The 15,390-nt window shown below is 44.8% G+C and overlaps 1 protein-coding gene across 5 annotated transcripts in view; it reads right to left on the minus strand.

Moving 5' to 3' along the window:
• dock10 (dedicator of cytokinesis 10) overlaps nucleotides 1-15,390 on the minus strand; it is a 46,616-nt gene that overhangs the window by 2,863 nt on the left and 28,363 nt on the right. For 4 of the 5 annotated variants that reach the window (XM_053872111.1, XM_053872110.1, XM_053872112.1 and 1 more), the window contains 40 exons: nucleotides 14,881-14,964; nucleotides 14,641-14,799; nucleotides 14,039-14,272; nucleotides 13,847-13,969; nucleotides 12,906-12,988; nucleotides 12,702-12,824; nucleotides 12,538-12,617; nucleotides 11,696-11,949; nucleotides 11,529-11,621; nucleotides 11,334-11,457; nucleotides 11,108-11,229; nucleotides 10,952-11,035; nucleotides 10,503-10,595; nucleotides 10,308-10,426; nucleotides 10,141-10,210; nucleotides 9,593-9,706; nucleotides 9,446-9,517; nucleotides 9,218-9,364; nucleotides 8,738-8,821; nucleotides 8,416-8,512; nucleotides 8,272-8,304; nucleotides 7,939-8,117; nucleotides 6,815-6,931; nucleotides 6,586-6,703; nucleotides 6,396-6,517; nucleotides 6,201-6,315; nucleotides 6,070-6,136; nucleotides 5,929-5,976; nucleotides 3,890-4,000; nucleotides 3,189-3,301; nucleotides 3,002-3,117; nucleotides 2,336-2,473; nucleotides 2,089-2,271; nucleotides 1,916-2,026; nucleotides 1,603-1,818; nucleotides 1,483-1,540; nucleotides 977-1,078; nucleotides 473-579; nucleotides 283-405; nucleotides 109-222 (listed from right to left, as the gene is read on the minus strand). In XM_053872111.1, coding sequence (XP_053728086.1) covers nucleotides 109-222; nucleotides 283-405; nucleotides 473-579; nucleotides 977-1,078; nucleotides 1,483-1,540; nucleotides 1,603-1,818; nucleotides 1,916-2,026; nucleotides 2,089-2,271; nucleotides 2,336-2,473; nucleotides 3,002-3,117; nucleotides 3,189-3,301; nucleotides 3,890-4,000; nucleotides 5,929-5,976; nucleotides 6,070-6,136; nucleotides 6,201-6,315; nucleotides 6,396-6,517; nucleotides 6,586-6,703; nucleotides 6,815-6,931; nucleotides 7,939-8,117; nucleotides 8,272-8,304; nucleotides 8,416-8,512; nucleotides 8,738-8,821; nucleotides 9,218-9,364; nucleotides 9,446-9,517; nucleotides 9,593-9,706; nucleotides 10,141-10,210; nucleotides 10,308-10,426; nucleotides 10,503-10,595; nucleotides 10,952-11,035; nucleotides 11,108-11,229; nucleotides 11,334-11,457; nucleotides 11,529-11,621; nucleotides 11,696-11,949; nucleotides 12,538-12,617; nucleotides 12,702-12,824; nucleotides 12,906-12,988; nucleotides 13,847-13,969; nucleotides 14,039-14,272; nucleotides 14,641-14,799; nucleotides 14,881-14,964 — 4,650 coding nt within the window. The remainder of the gene's footprint in view (nucleotides 1-108; nucleotides 223-282; nucleotides 406-472; nucleotides 580-976; nucleotides 1,079-1,482; nucleotides 1,541-1,602; nucleotides 1,819-1,915; nucleotides 2,027-2,088; nucleotides 2,272-2,335; nucleotides 2,474-3,001; nucleotides 3,118-3,188; nucleotides 3,302-3,889; nucleotides 4,001-5,928; nucleotides 5,977-6,069; nucleotides 6,137-6,200; nucleotides 6,316-6,395; nucleotides 6,518-6,585; nucleotides 6,704-6,814; nucleotides 6,932-7,938; nucleotides 8,118-8,271; nucleotides 8,305-8,415; nucleotides 8,513-8,737; nucleotides 8,822-9,217; nucleotides 9,365-9,445; nucleotides 9,518-9,592; nucleotides 9,707-10,140; nucleotides 10,211-10,307; nucleotides 10,427-10,502; nucleotides 10,596-10,951; nucleotides 11,036-11,107; nucleotides 11,230-11,333; nucleotides 11,458-11,528; nucleotides 11,622-11,695; nucleotides 11,950-12,537; nucleotides 12,618-12,701; nucleotides 12,825-12,905; nucleotides 12,989-13,846; nucleotides 13,970-14,038; nucleotides 14,273-14,640; nucleotides 14,800-14,880; nucleotides 14,965-15,390) is intronic. The other variant, XM_053872114.1, reaches the window with a different exon arrangement.

The following is a 15,390-nucleotide window of genomic DNA, read 5'->3' on the forward strand; positions in this document are numbered from 1 at the left end:
AGATACAAAAGCAAATGTGATCAGAGCGAAACTATGATGCCAAACATCCACAACCGAGTCCCTGTTCTGTGTCCAGATAAATCTGAGCCTGTGAGTGTTGAGTCCCACCTGTCCATAGAAAGCCACGCGATAGTAGCGACCAAACAGCCTCTTCTCTGAGTTCACCACCTCCGTCACCTTCAGGTATGAGCGGTGGATGTCGTAGTAAAGCTCCGACAGCCTCTGTGGCCACAGAAAAAAACAGTTTCACAGATATAAATGCAGCACACCATGAGCACAAACCTTGAAATCTCTCCTCTTCTCAAAGACCACGATCACAGGCTTGTTGATGTCGGCGATGAGCTCGTACCGCTCCGACTTCCACAGGTAGTCCACACACAGCTCCAGCTGCTCCACCAGCGTGTCCTGGACCAACAGGTGCCGGTGAACAGTGGCTCTAGTGTCACGCACCAACTCAAGAGTAACAGCAGACCTCTGTGTACGGCGTGTCCTGTGTTCCAGTGTCTTCCTTCATGGCGCCTTCCTCCTCAACATTTGGACTCATGCACATGAACGCCGCCCAACCCAGCGAGAACGAAGCTGAGGTCAAAATTAAATGATGAATAAACAAATAAGGTCCCGGTATTTCTGTGTTATTTTGAAATCAAATACAAACCAAAGCTGCCTGTCAAAGTAAATACAAAAAAAACAGTTAACTAATGATGCAATTGTTAACAACACAAATCAAAACAGATAACAGTAGTGTTCAGAAGTGGCACACATTTGCAACCCGTCCAGGCGATTCAGATCACAGAGGTCATGTGACTAAAACACTGTATGTGATCATGCCTTGTGCTGAACCGCAGCAACAACCGAAGGCCATGTGAAACATGCACTATGTGCACGGTACAGGTGGAGATACGTTGCTATCCAACACTCAGGACACCCCCATCCCGACCCCACCCCCCTCTGCCGGGCCCCCGACATGTTCACTCACTGTCTTGGTCTCGGGAGGAGGTTAGTAAGGTGCTACAGTTATAAACAGAGCTTTCTTCCAGGGACACACTGGACATCCTGGCCTTGTCAGCTCTCCAGTAGCCTGTTTGTGGGAAGTGGAGGAGGAGCAGCAGGTTTAAAGGTTCACTCGCTGTTGCTTTTAAAAGTCACTGAGAGACTCATGAAGCAAAAAGCAGCAGACACGAGACACCAGTGGACGCGGAGGTGACGCGCATGCAGAGAGACATGAAGCAAAAGCAAGGGGAGAGAAAGGCTGGTGGAGGCAGAGCTTCTCCTAACATCACTCTCAGTACAGGCAGTTCCACGGGTTACAGACACAGAGCAGTGTTCCACATCATGGCCATGTTAACAGCAGAGAGATGATGGCTGCTTCATGTTAAACCACTGTGACGTCCTAGTCAGGATGTTTGCAAAGATGCCCAGGCAGAGAGAAAACACGCGTGTCCATGCTGTTAGAGGAAGCTGGCAAAACAAAACAGCACTGACCTCGCCTCTTCAGCGACTCAGCGATCAGAGCCGAGATGTGGATGTAGCACATGGCAGCCTGGGGTTGGAATTCATCAGGTTACTGATCATCACTCAGCACACGAATAAGACAAGCAGCACCTCGGAAAGGTCTCCGTTGCGCACGTGGACTTTGGCCATGCTCTCCAGCCAGGTGCGGCGCAGCTCCGGGGTGCTGGCGTACGAGTTGGCCAGACTGTACTGCAGGTCCACCAGCATCTCGGGATCCTTCTCGTGCTCCTTCATTTGTGCTGTGGCCATCAGGACAGTGCGGATTCGCTTGGTGAGGTCTTTCACTTCAGCTGGGAACGTCGTGTTCTGAGAGGGACGGCAGCAGCAGAACCACCAGTGAATGAACTTAACCAGGGTGTTTAGGATCCAAAACTGTCTTTCACGTCCTCAATATTTGCTCTACCTTAAGTGGGGCATCTCCATTGGCGAAGTTGTTGATGATGGCTAAGGACTGTTGGAACCGAGATCCACCGATGCCGGCGTCGGCGATGAGCTGGCTAACCGCTTTAATGACCTGAAATCACAGCCTGGGTTGAAGATGAGGGCAGAAAAAAGGACGGGGCAGAGGCGACAAACCTGCAGATGTGAGCGCACGATGGACTTGCCCTTGGTGAACTCAAAGTTCTTCCTCATGAAGAAATAGAGCAGAGCAGCAGCCTCCGTCTGCGTGGAGCTGGAGCGGTGGTTACAGCACTTCAGGATCTCGTAGCACAGGCAGCCACACAGGTCAGCTTTGCCCTGGAAGAAGGAGCTGGGGAACTACAGAGGGATTTGGAAATCAGCCACACGTAAAACCTTTACAGCTCAGCTTCTATTCAGGAACCTTTTGTACAAAAAGCCTGAGCGCAGCAAAGACGTGGCGGAGCGTGGCGGTGGATTGGTTGATCTGGAAGAAGAGCAAGTAGGTGTCCAGCACCTTCTTCATCAGTGCGTTCTGTCCATCATCTTGCAGCAGCTGCTTCTGCAGGAGTCAAAAGAAGATGGAGTCAGACGCTTAAAACAAAAGAAAAAGATAAGGAAAACACGCACGTATTGTTTAATTGTGACCACTAGATGGCAGTAAGACATTCACAAAGTATCATCACGCGTGAGCGTTTAGCAACAACACTACTGACGCAGGATGTCATTTACATGCGAGGATCATCACGGTTATACATTTAATAAGATGTACAGAGATGCTTGTTACACAGAATAGCTAATACTAAGACTAATGAACCTGAAATGGGGAAAAAAACCTAAATGATATTAAGACAATGTAATTGCAATTACCCTTATTTAAAATAAAAACAAGGTAGTACAGACTTTTAAAACCCCCGGATGGTGTTCAAAGACATTTTAAAGCTAGTAAAGGCAGAGTCTTTACATTCACCTGCATGTAAACACATAGACCTGTGTATGCACAGCTAAGAACAATGGAACACTGCTGAAAACATGGAAGAATGCAAACAGAACCTAATCATGCACTTGATGGCAGCTGCTTGTTAAATACCTTATGATGGTGGACAAAGAGCTCCAGAACATCCAACACTGTGAGTGACACCTCCGTAGCCAAGTTAGCTTCAACATCAGTGGGACTCAGAGAATCGCCATCCTGAACATTCCCATCTGGAACTCACAGATGAACACATTCGAGGAAAATGGCTCCCTACTCCACAAAACCTGGGTTCAGGACTCACCAGTCTCCATCATCTGCAGCAGCTTGGGGTTGGTGAGCGCATTCTTGCCCCTGATGATGGGCATGGTTTGTGAGCGGGCATGTCGCTGCCCTTCCCGTTCAGATGAGGCCATCCTAACAGTTCGAATGTACAGCGTGGATTAGATATTTTCTAATCTCATCTGGGTAGACCCCGCAACAATGTCACAAACCAAATCAAACATCATATACTTCATATTTAGTTTTTCTGCTGATGAATCATTTTTTATTTTTTCTCTCCCATCATGACGGCTTGTAGTTCGATTCTTCAGTAGCTGTGTAAATGTCACATGTGAATAGTTATTAATTTTGATGTAAGAAGGTGAGACCAGATTACTGTTACAGTCTTAGCAGTTTTCCCATCTTACATGACAAAATCAAGGCCTATTTTAAGAGCACAAGACCCGAGTGTGGCCCCTAAACAGGCCGCACAGCAAGTCAACAGACAGTAGTGCATGGACAGCATAAAGCCAAAACACCAAACCACAGACATGAGGGTGGAAAGGGCATGCTGAAATCACAACACAGTTACACAGACACAGTGGTCACTTCATGATGACGCGACACATGACAAGAATATGTTTTCGTCCGACTCCAACCTGGATCATAAGCTCATGTGTTACAGCTGTGATTTAAGTCAAAAAACAAGGTTGAGGTGCAGGTTTCCAGGAGGAGGGTGATTACCATTGTGGGAGAAGGCTTGAGGGATGAGTGGACTGGGAGGGATGGTTAGAGCCCTTCAGCGTGCCATTGGCCTGGGTGGACTGTGCCAGCTTTAGTGCCGCTGCTAGCTTCCTGTTTGTGAGCCAATCACACATCTAACATTAGTTTTGAAGAGAACATCCACCGAGGGTCGGTCATATCGTGGCTGCAAGGCATCAGCGAAGAACATGAACCGACACTGATGCTTGAGACAGAGTCACTGGTGATCACTGCTCAGCAAGTTCCTTTGTATTCCATTTCCACTAAATGGAATACGGAGAGGTTGACCTCGCTGTCAAGGTCGAAAGGACAAACTGGAGAAATGCAAAATGAGCCGACAAGCAAAAGGCCCAGCCAAATGGAAACAGCAAAGCAGAATTTAACCTGTCATTAACTCTGTCAGTAAGATGTGTTAGTAACCAGACAGGGATATTACAATGAACGGTGAAGAGGTGCAGCAGAGAGACAGAGGCGGAGGCTGTCCCCAGCACAAATGCTTGCAGGCAAATCGCTCATTCTCTGGCTCATCGTCGCTTCATATTTGATCTGTTCCTCCTCATCAGTTCAAATCATTAGTTTTGATCGAAATAGATGTGTGAGAATCAAAGATATTTTTATATTTTTAGACTAGAAAGGGACTTTCAACCCCTCATTTGCTTATGAACTTGACCTCAGCAAACAAGTGCGATCTAATAAACACCAGCCAAGGTTTGTGAAAAACCAATGATGGAGGAGATTAGAAGTCCAACATGGATGCACAGATTTAAAAGTGAGCAAAGTAATCGTTTCCTTTTTATTCAGTGGATTCATTTTTTGGGTTCAAACCTAAAAACTGATTTTTAGAAGACGTAGCCAAAAAAGGAAACATTGATCTTTCAAGCAGAAAGGAAGAATCCTAGGTGTTTACATTGGTGCATCCGTACTGCGAATGTGTCAGCCACTAAACCAGTCAGGCAACACAACATAAATGCATGCAGGAGAGAAAGGCAATCCACAGCAGCATGCACACAAGACAGGCGAGCAGAGTCCAGCATGCAACTGCGCTGTACAGACGTACTGCACTTATTCATGTGTTTTGTTGATGCAGGTCTGTCTATTATTCTGACACATGATGGAGGATCCAGGCTCCCTCAAAGAGTGAACGCCCATGTTCATTCATGAGTTGTGTTTCACTGTACCGGCTGGTGCAGATTTGGAATCACAGGAAAAACAAGTTTCCAAAATAAAACCATGACAGGGTTCGAGTGTGAATGAGGACTCAATTAGCGTCTGTTGTGCCAAGCAACCCTCTCGCCGGAGCCGCACAGCTTGAGTAATTCATCATTCCTGAACTTCAATGGGTGCCCACACTGAGTCAGCCAGCATCAAAGCACGAACAGGGAGATACGCCGAGACGGACCCACAATCCCCCGTGGCCTTGCATTACAGACGAATGTTAAGCAGTGAGGAGCCCCAGACAGGCTCAGCTATGTCTGCAAGACTAGCTTCCAGCTATCTTTACTCAGCTAATGTGTCCGCACAGCAAAGCCGTGTCTTCTTACAGCCTTTTGTTGGCTTACATCGCAGAATCTTGCTGCTGAAAGGGAAAAAGGGCTAATTTAATTAGCTGGGTGGAACCAGAAGATGTAGGACTTGACTGGTGCCAATGGCACAGCTCCAAAGAGCACACACACACACACACACACACACATGTGTATGATAACAACCCCCATCCTTTGCCTGCCAACTGCAGTCCAATCTCCAGCAGTGCTCAGCTCTCAGCAGCAAGATCCAGGAGTCTCACCTCCTCCCCCCGCACCCCCTCTCATCCATCCTTCCCCTCTTGAAGCTCTCTCCTCAGTGCACTCGCATACAGCACACATATTAGTATTTTCGGCGGCGGCTGCGAGCACTCATGTGTGCGTGTGATGAAATGAATTATACATCTGCATGTGGGTGTGGTGGTGGTGTTGGGTTAATAAGCTGTTTTCAAACATGCGGCACGATGGCAGGAAGGTAAACTGTCGACGCCACACACTCACCTGGCGATGTGTCGTTTCCCCAGAAACCTGAAATGCTGAAGACACAACCTGGAACGGAGAAGGAAGACGTCACCTCAGAGCACATTCAAAGCCCAGCGAATCTGTAAATTAGGAAGCAAATATCTGCGAAAGAACTCGTACTCTAGAATGTTGAAGAAGTCTGAGATCTCCTGGTGAATGGCTCTGTGCCAGTAAGACACCAGCACATCTGCAGAACGGGGAGAAATACACAATTAGACTCCTCATAATTCATGATTCACATGAATGGTTACCTTCAGATATTGTTTTCATGATGTGTAAGAAGCACATGAGCAGGCTGCGGGTCTCCGCCTGGTCCAGCTTGTCACAGCGGGAACCGTAGCCAATCAGGGACTGCGGCCTTGCAAACTGACAAACAATGATTTTTTCCGTGAACAGCACCGTAGCATTGCGTCTCGGTACTGATCCATTCATGAATTGATTTTCACCTTCTCACATCCGTCCATCTTCTCACTGTTCCTGTCGCTGTTGCTGGGGTTGGAGTCCACGCTGATGAGAGAACCCCGAGAGTCTGTCTGGTTGCCCGTGGCAACGGCCAGTGACGAGAAAGCTATCGACAGGAGAGCAGTCGTGTGTAAATGTCTACGTCTGCACTCAAGCGCGAGCAGCTCACAATACCTGTGATGGAGTTGAGCACTTCTTTGGAAAACGAGGCATCCACAGAGTTGCCATGGCGAATGACCGGCACTGCACTTCCTGCCACTCCGCCGCCCACGCTCAGGTCATCACGCGAGCCCTTGTTGCGACAGAGAGACGTCAGCACTGGCCTTATGCTTCAATGGCGCTATCTCGTTTTTTGTGATTCTTTTAAAAAGGATGGGGTTCATCCATCATTAGTTCATCACACCTGGTCGCTTGAGGTGAAGTATATTGGGAAGAGATCCCTGAGGAAGAACCGAGGCATGTTGTCCAGGATCAGACCATACAGAGGGAGGTAGAGGGAGGCGATCCTCGCCTGCTTCTCCTGTCGAGTGCAAACGTCAACAATAATTCAAAGTAAATTGCATGTTTTCCAATTCTTACGGGGGCTGAGAGAAAAATGGTTCTCAAATATATCGCGTATTTTTTAGTGTGACAATATTTAATATTGACATTACTGCCCAGATTGTATTTATTTCACACATGATGGCTCCTGTGTGTTTGATTGGCGGCTCCTTCAACTCAAACACACTAGTTTAATACTCAGGACAAGGTTTTATTTTCGAACATCAGCTATTGTTAAATGTGCAGCGAGGCAAGATTCACATAGCTGATGATAGAAAATACGCAAATACTACAACGGTCACCACCTTGACCAAATATCGGAATATCGAAAATACTGAATCAGGCCAAACGCATATTGTACCAGCACTATTTTCTACACAGTAATGTAAACAATTTAAATAAATGTGAATTTAAAACAGTTTAAACCTTAAACCAAAGTTTTTTTTTTCGCCTGACACAAAGGCAAATTTTCAGCTTTATTAACCAAATATTCCCCTTTTGATCTTGGACTCCCCCGATGAGATTATTTAAATCTTAATAATTCCGATTTTTTAAGTTGCAGTCACATGAAACTGCAAGACAAGCAGCTCATAAAAAACATGATAAAAGGTCATTTTCTATGAAGGAGTTGTGGGAAATAAGTCTCAAAAAGAAAAGTGCAGTTGTTGAACAAACACCATTTTCTCTTTTGGCTTTCATTCCGTCTCTATTTGCAATTTCTTTTGACTGAAATTCAACAAGACTACAAGCCGGTTCTGTTGTGGTTGGCAATATTTAATATTGAGAGCGGATTATGGCATCGATGTGATCTGAACTCTTCCAGATTTTCATTAAAGTAAGATGTGCTGCTTACAGCTTCTGCCAGCAATCAAATGGAAGTCAGCGCAAGTTTGTGAGAGCAGGACTTGCTGTCGTGACTCCAGACTGGTCATGGCCTCTCAGTCTTTCATGTGGTTTTCACTAATGCAAGCACTGTTTCCTGCCTACCTTCGTGGCATAGCGGGCATCTAAAGAGTGCTTGGCCATCAGCGTCTTGAGAGTGGCCAGAGCGAGGTGCCTCAGGTCCTGCTCATCCTGCAGAGCCAGCCCCAGTTCTCGCAACAACAGGCCAGTCAGGAAATGCTTCCGGCAGAACTCCCCAGTAAGGCTGTATTCTGGCACCGACACTAAGATCAAAGAACATGAGCAGCGGGATTTAAATGACACCAACATTTACTTTCCATCAGGGAGACCAATAGCCAAGCAGCACAGCTCCATGGACGTCATTGTAACAACCCAAGCACATACACAAACAATATGAGAATGACTGGACATATTTACCATGAGTGTTTTGTGGCTCAGGGGATGCATGATCTGAATGACACAGTTACAAGTGGCAAATCAAAGGACAGAGAGAGTGACAGTGTTAATCGAAGAATGAGTGTGGGAGCGACTGCAAATGCTTGTGAAAACACAGATGCTCACCTGTGATCCTCGCCGACGGCAGTGGCAGGCTGAGAGGGATGTAGTGTTCGTGGTTGCACACGTCTCTCAAGAACTCGAATTTCAGTTCAGATAGCATCTTTGAAACACAAAAAATAAAATTCCCGTCGTCAAAACGACTGAAAATATAATTCTCTGTGATTCACTGTAGCAGGTACAAGCTGCACACTACTTTCATGTGTCAATGGAAAGGCATGATTTTTTTATTTCCGCCGCTTCATGAGATTAAATTTGAAAACAACTTGGTTAGACTTCTGAGATCAAAGAGGGAGACAGACGCATCTGTGTGAAAAAATAAACTCACCTTGCTATCTGTGGCAGTTATCATATTGATGTAGTTGCTAATCAGTTTGAAGGTGAAGCCTCTGTCCATCAGAGTGAAGCAACGCTGCAGAAACACAAAGACGGAGAGAGACATTAGCATCATGATAATCAGATCCTGTTCATACATGGAACTTCTACAAATGCACAACAACAGACAGCTGGATTCCTGCACATGCACTTCAAATATAATGCAACATTTATATGATGCTGTGAACTTCAGCAGTGTTTTCTGTGTTGTGTTCTTTAAATAAAGATGTGGACATAACTTTCTCCAAGGATTTCCAGGATTATTCTGAGCAGCGGGTAGTAGCAGTCTTTAGTCAACACCATATGCAAAATGATGATGAAAAACCCACGTAAATGTGAATTCCAACCAGATGTAAATATTCCCGACTAGGAAACAATGTTTTGTGTAATGGTTTATTTTTTTGTGAACTATATGTATATTTATAATTCCTACCTTCACAAAAGCTGCCACAGCCAGGTTTGCACTGCGTGTCTCTTCGGTCAGCTCTTTGTATTTCCAGAAGATGTGCTCAGACATTGTTTCCACCAGGGTCTCCACACGGTTCAGGTAAGACGAAGGGAAACGCTGGGGTCTTGGAAGCTGCATAGAAAAGTAGGAAAGTGGATGTGAAATGATTCAACTATAAACAGAGAGATCTTTGGAAAGAGAACAAACTATTACTTTCACTTTGTCACCATCCACCAAATGTTGCGCCATGGACTTCACAATCAGTTCAAAGAAGAACCAGGAGAACTGATGAGGAAAAAACACGCGCACGGATGAGGTTAACCCCGCAAACATAACTGACTGAGAATATGTGGTACAAACTTTTAGGACATTCTTGACTGCTGTCGGCTCATTGCTCTTCAGGTCGAAGGTCATTCCTTTGGCGAGCTCCTCGTGGACAGTCCTGAAGCCGTGAGCCTCGGACTTGAACACAAACTGGAAATGGTCAAACGAAATAGCATTTGAATAAATAACAAACTCGCATTGATTTATAGTCAGTTTATTAAACACACTTTCAGAGATGAACTGGATCAAATCTGCCATCGATCTGTCGCTATAGAAACCATTAGATACTGGCCTCGTCCGCCTACTTCCAACCACTGGTCTCTGCCACAAACCTAAGTGCTGGTTTGGTTTTTCTTCCATGTTGTGAGCCACTCTCAACCTGCTGTGTGGTCCCTGGTGCTCTCTTTACGGATTTCCCTACTCAACAAACATCCTTTTGTTTGTTGATGAAAATGTTTAGCCTCAAACACAATCCATCTCCTTGGTCATTTAAAACTGGCTGCGTCCTCTTTGCTGACTCAAACATAAACACATTCCCTCCCTCTGATTGTTCTGCTCTGTGGGACAGCTTCGCCGGACTGTACCTTAATATAGGACTGCAAATAGTGATCCAAGTTTTCTTCGTGGCACTTTGCTACAGTGTGAACCAGCACTCTGAAACATAAAATATTTTTAGTTATTTTTGCATTACAGTGACAATAATAACGATCACAGGACACAAACGAGAACGTGTTGCAAGGCACCAAATTACCTGGTGGTGGCAGTAGTGACCTCATCGTTGTCGTTCTGAGTGAGAACCTGGAACAGTTGATTGAAAAGAACAGGCAGAAATCTGATGATGACGGGGATTCGCTCCATGCTGTGAAGACCCTGTCAGCAGCAGATGGAAAACTGAATCAACCGGGCGCTCAGTGCTGCTACTGATGGATGAGGGGACTTCACCGACCTTCAGGCAGTTGAGGAAGTTGGAGGTAGGAGGTGATGAGAGGTCCAGCTCTCTTTTCTGGCACTGCTGGAAGAATCTGTTCAGGTGGGGATCCTACAGCATAAGACAGAGGCATTTGATGACATAAGCTACGACTGCAGTGACAATGTTCAACATTATTTTTTGGTGAAACCAACTCAAAAATATGATTAGATAAAATGTCAAATCATAATAATGCAGGCAAAAACTACGCAAATTTTGACGTCAAAATAAAATGATTGTAATGCGGTCTAAAATTGAAATTTACTTTTATGATCAGTGGTTGGTTTTCACTATATGTATAAAATCATATTTTTGTACATCAAAGATGCACTTTCTTACACTCTCACCTGTGTTCATGATACCTCAGCAGTGTTTTTAGTCAGAGGAGTAAGCAAAACACGCTACAGAGCAAGACGTCTCGGTCTCACCTGAGTGTACACTGTTGAGATGACATTTGTCGACACTTTAAAAATGGCTTTGGCTCCATCGACCCACTTAACATCTGCTCCATTCTGTGACCCAGAAAACTCAGGTCATCCACAAAAAGCTCTCTGAGCACTCTCTCAATCACGACGGATGTTCACCTTGCTGTTGTTCGCTTCCTTGAGCCCCAGGTATCCCGGTGGGAGGTTACAGGAGACTGATATGTTAAATTCCTGGGATGACAGACGGCCTTCTTTCAGGAGCGGGAGCCATGAGTAACCCACTGCGAATCAGATCCAACAATTAGCGACTGACTTACCTCACTACCAGGCAAAGATTTGGTTGGATAGTGGATAAAAGTTTATTCAGTGATTCACTCCAGCTCACCTGGGGTCTCCAAGGCTTCTTTCCTTTTGGCATTTGTTTTGGCATTGATGTCACAGGTCACATGGTAGAATGAAAAAAGCAGATGGTGCTTCTCATGAAGCTGTGTGGGAAGCTCAATCTTCACCTGTAAGAACACACAGCATATTCCTTAACTTGGTAGATAAAACGTATGTGCAACTTGTGCTCAATGTTTACCTCATCATAGAAGTCTGGGCTCTGAGAGTGGTGCAGCACAGTGGAGCAGGCAGCTGTTACATAAACTGGACCTCCTGGCTTCCCATAGATGCACTAGTGGGAAGAAAAATGAAAGCGAACTGAACACCCATTTTGAAAGACATTTCCAAAGACTTTTGATATTTTACCTTCACAGGTTTGGTTGATTCTTCGTCTGAGCTTCGAAACTCTACATAGACTGCAAGATTGCGGGCCTTGGCAAAGCTTTTCTGGCTGTCATATTTGAGGTGTTTGGGGTAAACATAGATGTGGTTCCTGTAGACTCTGTGAGGCTGGGTGAACTTAGTTGAGTCCTGGACGAACTCCTCCACTTCCACTGTGGGTGGATGCTTGCTGAGATCCTCAAATGGCTTCACAGGGACATATGACGACGTAACGCAGTCTGGAAAAGAGAAGCGCGGTGAGTTCACTGAATCCAACTGGACAATGCAGAGTAAACTGAAATGCTAAATCATTCATAGCCTGAAAATGTTAATGTATTCACACAGGGCATCAGAATTGAACTAAGGCAGAAAGCAATGAGTTTCAGGGCGCTTTCTCAGGAGATTAACACAAGTCCCATAACCTTACCACAGATCTAGTAAGTGGAAGTGTGGCACTCAAAAAGGTACAGAATCCTCAGTATTCTTTCACACTTCCACAGCCCATGGACCTCTGTCCTCGCTAAAGCTGCGCTCCTTTGCATATTTAAAATATAAGAAGCAGATGAAATAGTTTGGACAATTAGTTGGTAGTTAATGAATTAATGGTCATTCTGTATTTTTAAGGGTCAATTCTTACAGTTCTGATAAAATGTTCCCATTTCTGGTGGCAGAAATAAGAGAAAATTATTGCAACAATGACAACAAAAGACATGACCCGATCAATACTACTATTCTATGTATGCAAATAATAACGATGAGACGGAACAAATCATTCATCATCATTGCGCGTATGCTCATAAATCATGATCTTATATTTCCAATCTTACTCGGATGCTCCATTGGGACATAATCCACAGCGATGTCCAGCGTGCCGGGGACCGTCTGTAGTTTGCTGGTCTTCTCAGCTCTGCACATTACGCACACACACTCATCAAGGAGGCACAAGAGAACAGATGTGAATCTCAGGGACAAGTCAACTCTCTTCTCTCACCGTCTGTACTCTGACACCAGCTTCATCAAGTCTTCTGTCGAAATCTTGTTGCTCTCCTGTTTAAATAGAGGAGAGAAGCGAGAATCCCGGTCCAGGGCGCCATGGCTGTCCTTAAAAATGGACCTAGAAGACAGCAGAGAAAGAGCTGAGTTAATGAGGAAATAGAGTCAATCCTTCTCAATACGTTTCTTGAAGAGGACTTACCTGACTGACCAAGCGAAGGGCATCCGGTATCTTCCCAGTTTGTTACAGAACTGCTTGTTGGATTTCAGGATTTTCTGAACAGTCTGATAAAAGATATATGAGTCAGCAACATGTTGACTAGAAAATTTGGCATTCTGACATCTTCCGGTGCAACAACTCAGTAAAAATAAAGACATTATCATCCAGTTATGGCTTCAATCAGAGCAGCAGGTACCACCTTGTTTTTAGGCATTTGGGCTTCCTATTTGGTGGGTGTGTTTCCGCAGGGATTTAGATGAACAGTTTTGATGTTATTGTGTTCTATTAAAGCGTCAAATCACAATTCAGCCTTGAGGGAGACTCAACATTGTGTGCAGGAGTGCCAGAGAAGACAAGAGAAGCGGGCCAAACGCTGCCAGACATTGCTGCTTGAGATCGTGGGACTCAGAAGACGGAGCAAACTGGCAGAGTTCAGGAGGGTAACAGGCACTCGCCTGGTGCGTCACTGAACTGATGTAAATCAGTGGCATGTGAATCGTCGCCATCGGAGGAAACCAGCAATTATCTTCCACTAGATCTCGGAAAAACACCATTTGTAAAGCTGTTTCACCCAACTCGTCTCGTGGGAAAACCGCTGGTTACATGCCGTACAGTCAGTGAAATAGATCGGACGTTGCCCTTCAGATAACGGAGGGGCGCGCGAGAGATGCCTCCCACTTAATACCATAATCGTTTGTTTTGAGTCAGAGAGATTAGGGAATTAGTGAGATTTATACAGGGTCAACCTTTACTCAGGTTCTTGTCTGAGGGCTGAGACGAAAACAAAACAAAACAAACACAAGCAGGGAGACCACAGAGCCAAAAATACTTTGTGCAGATTTGACACTTTCAGCGGCTCAGCACTGAATCCTATTGGCTCATAATTTTCACACATGGGTTTTAAATGAGAAAAGATGCCTGACCTTGCTTGAGTCTGTGTTTTTGATGTAAGGTTCTACTCCACAGGCGATATTTCCCATCAGCACCTTCTCCACTCTGGCCACCATCACAATGTCTGTGTGCGGGTTGGTGACGGAAAAAATGGCCTGCAATCGCGACATCAAAAGGTATCAATGATCCACACTTAAATGGATGTGCATGTGAGGTCACTTCACCTGTTTGGCAAAGCAGAGCCAGGGGTCCAGGTCCAGATTGAGATCTGAGGGCATCTTCTCTCCAGGAGAGCTCCCACCATTCTCAACCCCTGGACCTGAGCAGCTAGTCCCGTTGCCGACGCCGCCCAGCATCTGTCGCACAGCCTCGTGGTTCAGGTCCACGTGGAAATCGGCCGACACCTTCCGACCTTCTCTGACGTCCATGAGCGCCAATGAGACAAAGAAAGGCTCAATCTGTCAAGAGATTTAGTGTCAGTCACAATCCACAAAAGCAAAATACAAATCCAATAAATATATTTGCTTTCTGCATGGTTTGTAAATAGAGAAAAACGATGCCGAAAGTCTCAATTAAGGCACGGAACAAGTGTCACAAGCTCAGTAGTTGAAAAAGCAGCGGTTCTGACTTTCAATTCTTAACACAAACAAACAAACAAAATACTCTTAATCTCTTGATTTCAACATTTATTTGATGTCTAATTAAATTCTCTCTCATTAAAGCTCAACTGAAACTGCAATACAAACAGATGAATTCACTCTGGCACTCTGACTCATACTTCCCTATCAAGCATATCAAGAGCAGTATCAAGAGTGTGAGTTCTCACGTTTGTGATGGGTCCTGTTTCATTCTCACTGATGCATCCCTGCAGCATCAGATTCAAGGATCGACAGCTCACCATGAACCTTCTGCCCAGCTTCTCCTCAAAAGGACGCACGTGGGCATTCTCACTTAACTTGTGTTCTGTTTGTGGACTCCGTAACACCTGTCAGGCATTTGGCACAGCTGGTTAACACGGCAGACACAGCACTGGAGTCTCACATGGACGGAAACAATCCACACATACTGGAGTGTCTGGGTCCAGAGAGAACAGGTTCAGCCGCTCTTCTCTTCTCGCAGTACGAATCTTCTCATCAGTCTCAGAGATATACTGTCAAACACAGCAAAGAAACAGTTCAAATCAAACACCTGTCATGGCACAAGATGGTTTTGAAGCAGACCTGTGCTATGCCTATTTTCATAGGCATATTGCAAAGTGACAGGTGTGATATGATAACAGTCGAGTTGAGAATGATTTCTGCTCATTGGAAGACGTGTTTCATTTTTTAAATGTATTTGTTTTCATTTTCCAATACACACAAAAAAACATTTTTATAAATTATTCTCTGACATTTTTATTTGCATTAAACATATAAATCTATTTAAATTCAATGTAATTGTTTTCCTCAAAAGTTATTTTTCACAAACACAGTTGTTTTTCCAAATATTAACATGATTAATATGACAAATATTTAACTATACATATGCCATTCAATTTAACACATAATTTCATTTATTTAAAATTTCTTTCTACCAA

The sequence above is a fragment of the Synchiropus splendidus genome, chromosome 8 (assembly GCF_027744825.2).
Source record: "Synchiropus splendidus isolate RoL2022-P1 chromosome 8, RoL_Sspl_1.0, whole genome shotgun sequence".
Taxonomy (NCBI): Eukaryota; Metazoa; Chordata; class Actinopteri; order Syngnathiformes; family Callionymidae; genus Synchiropus; species Synchiropus splendidus.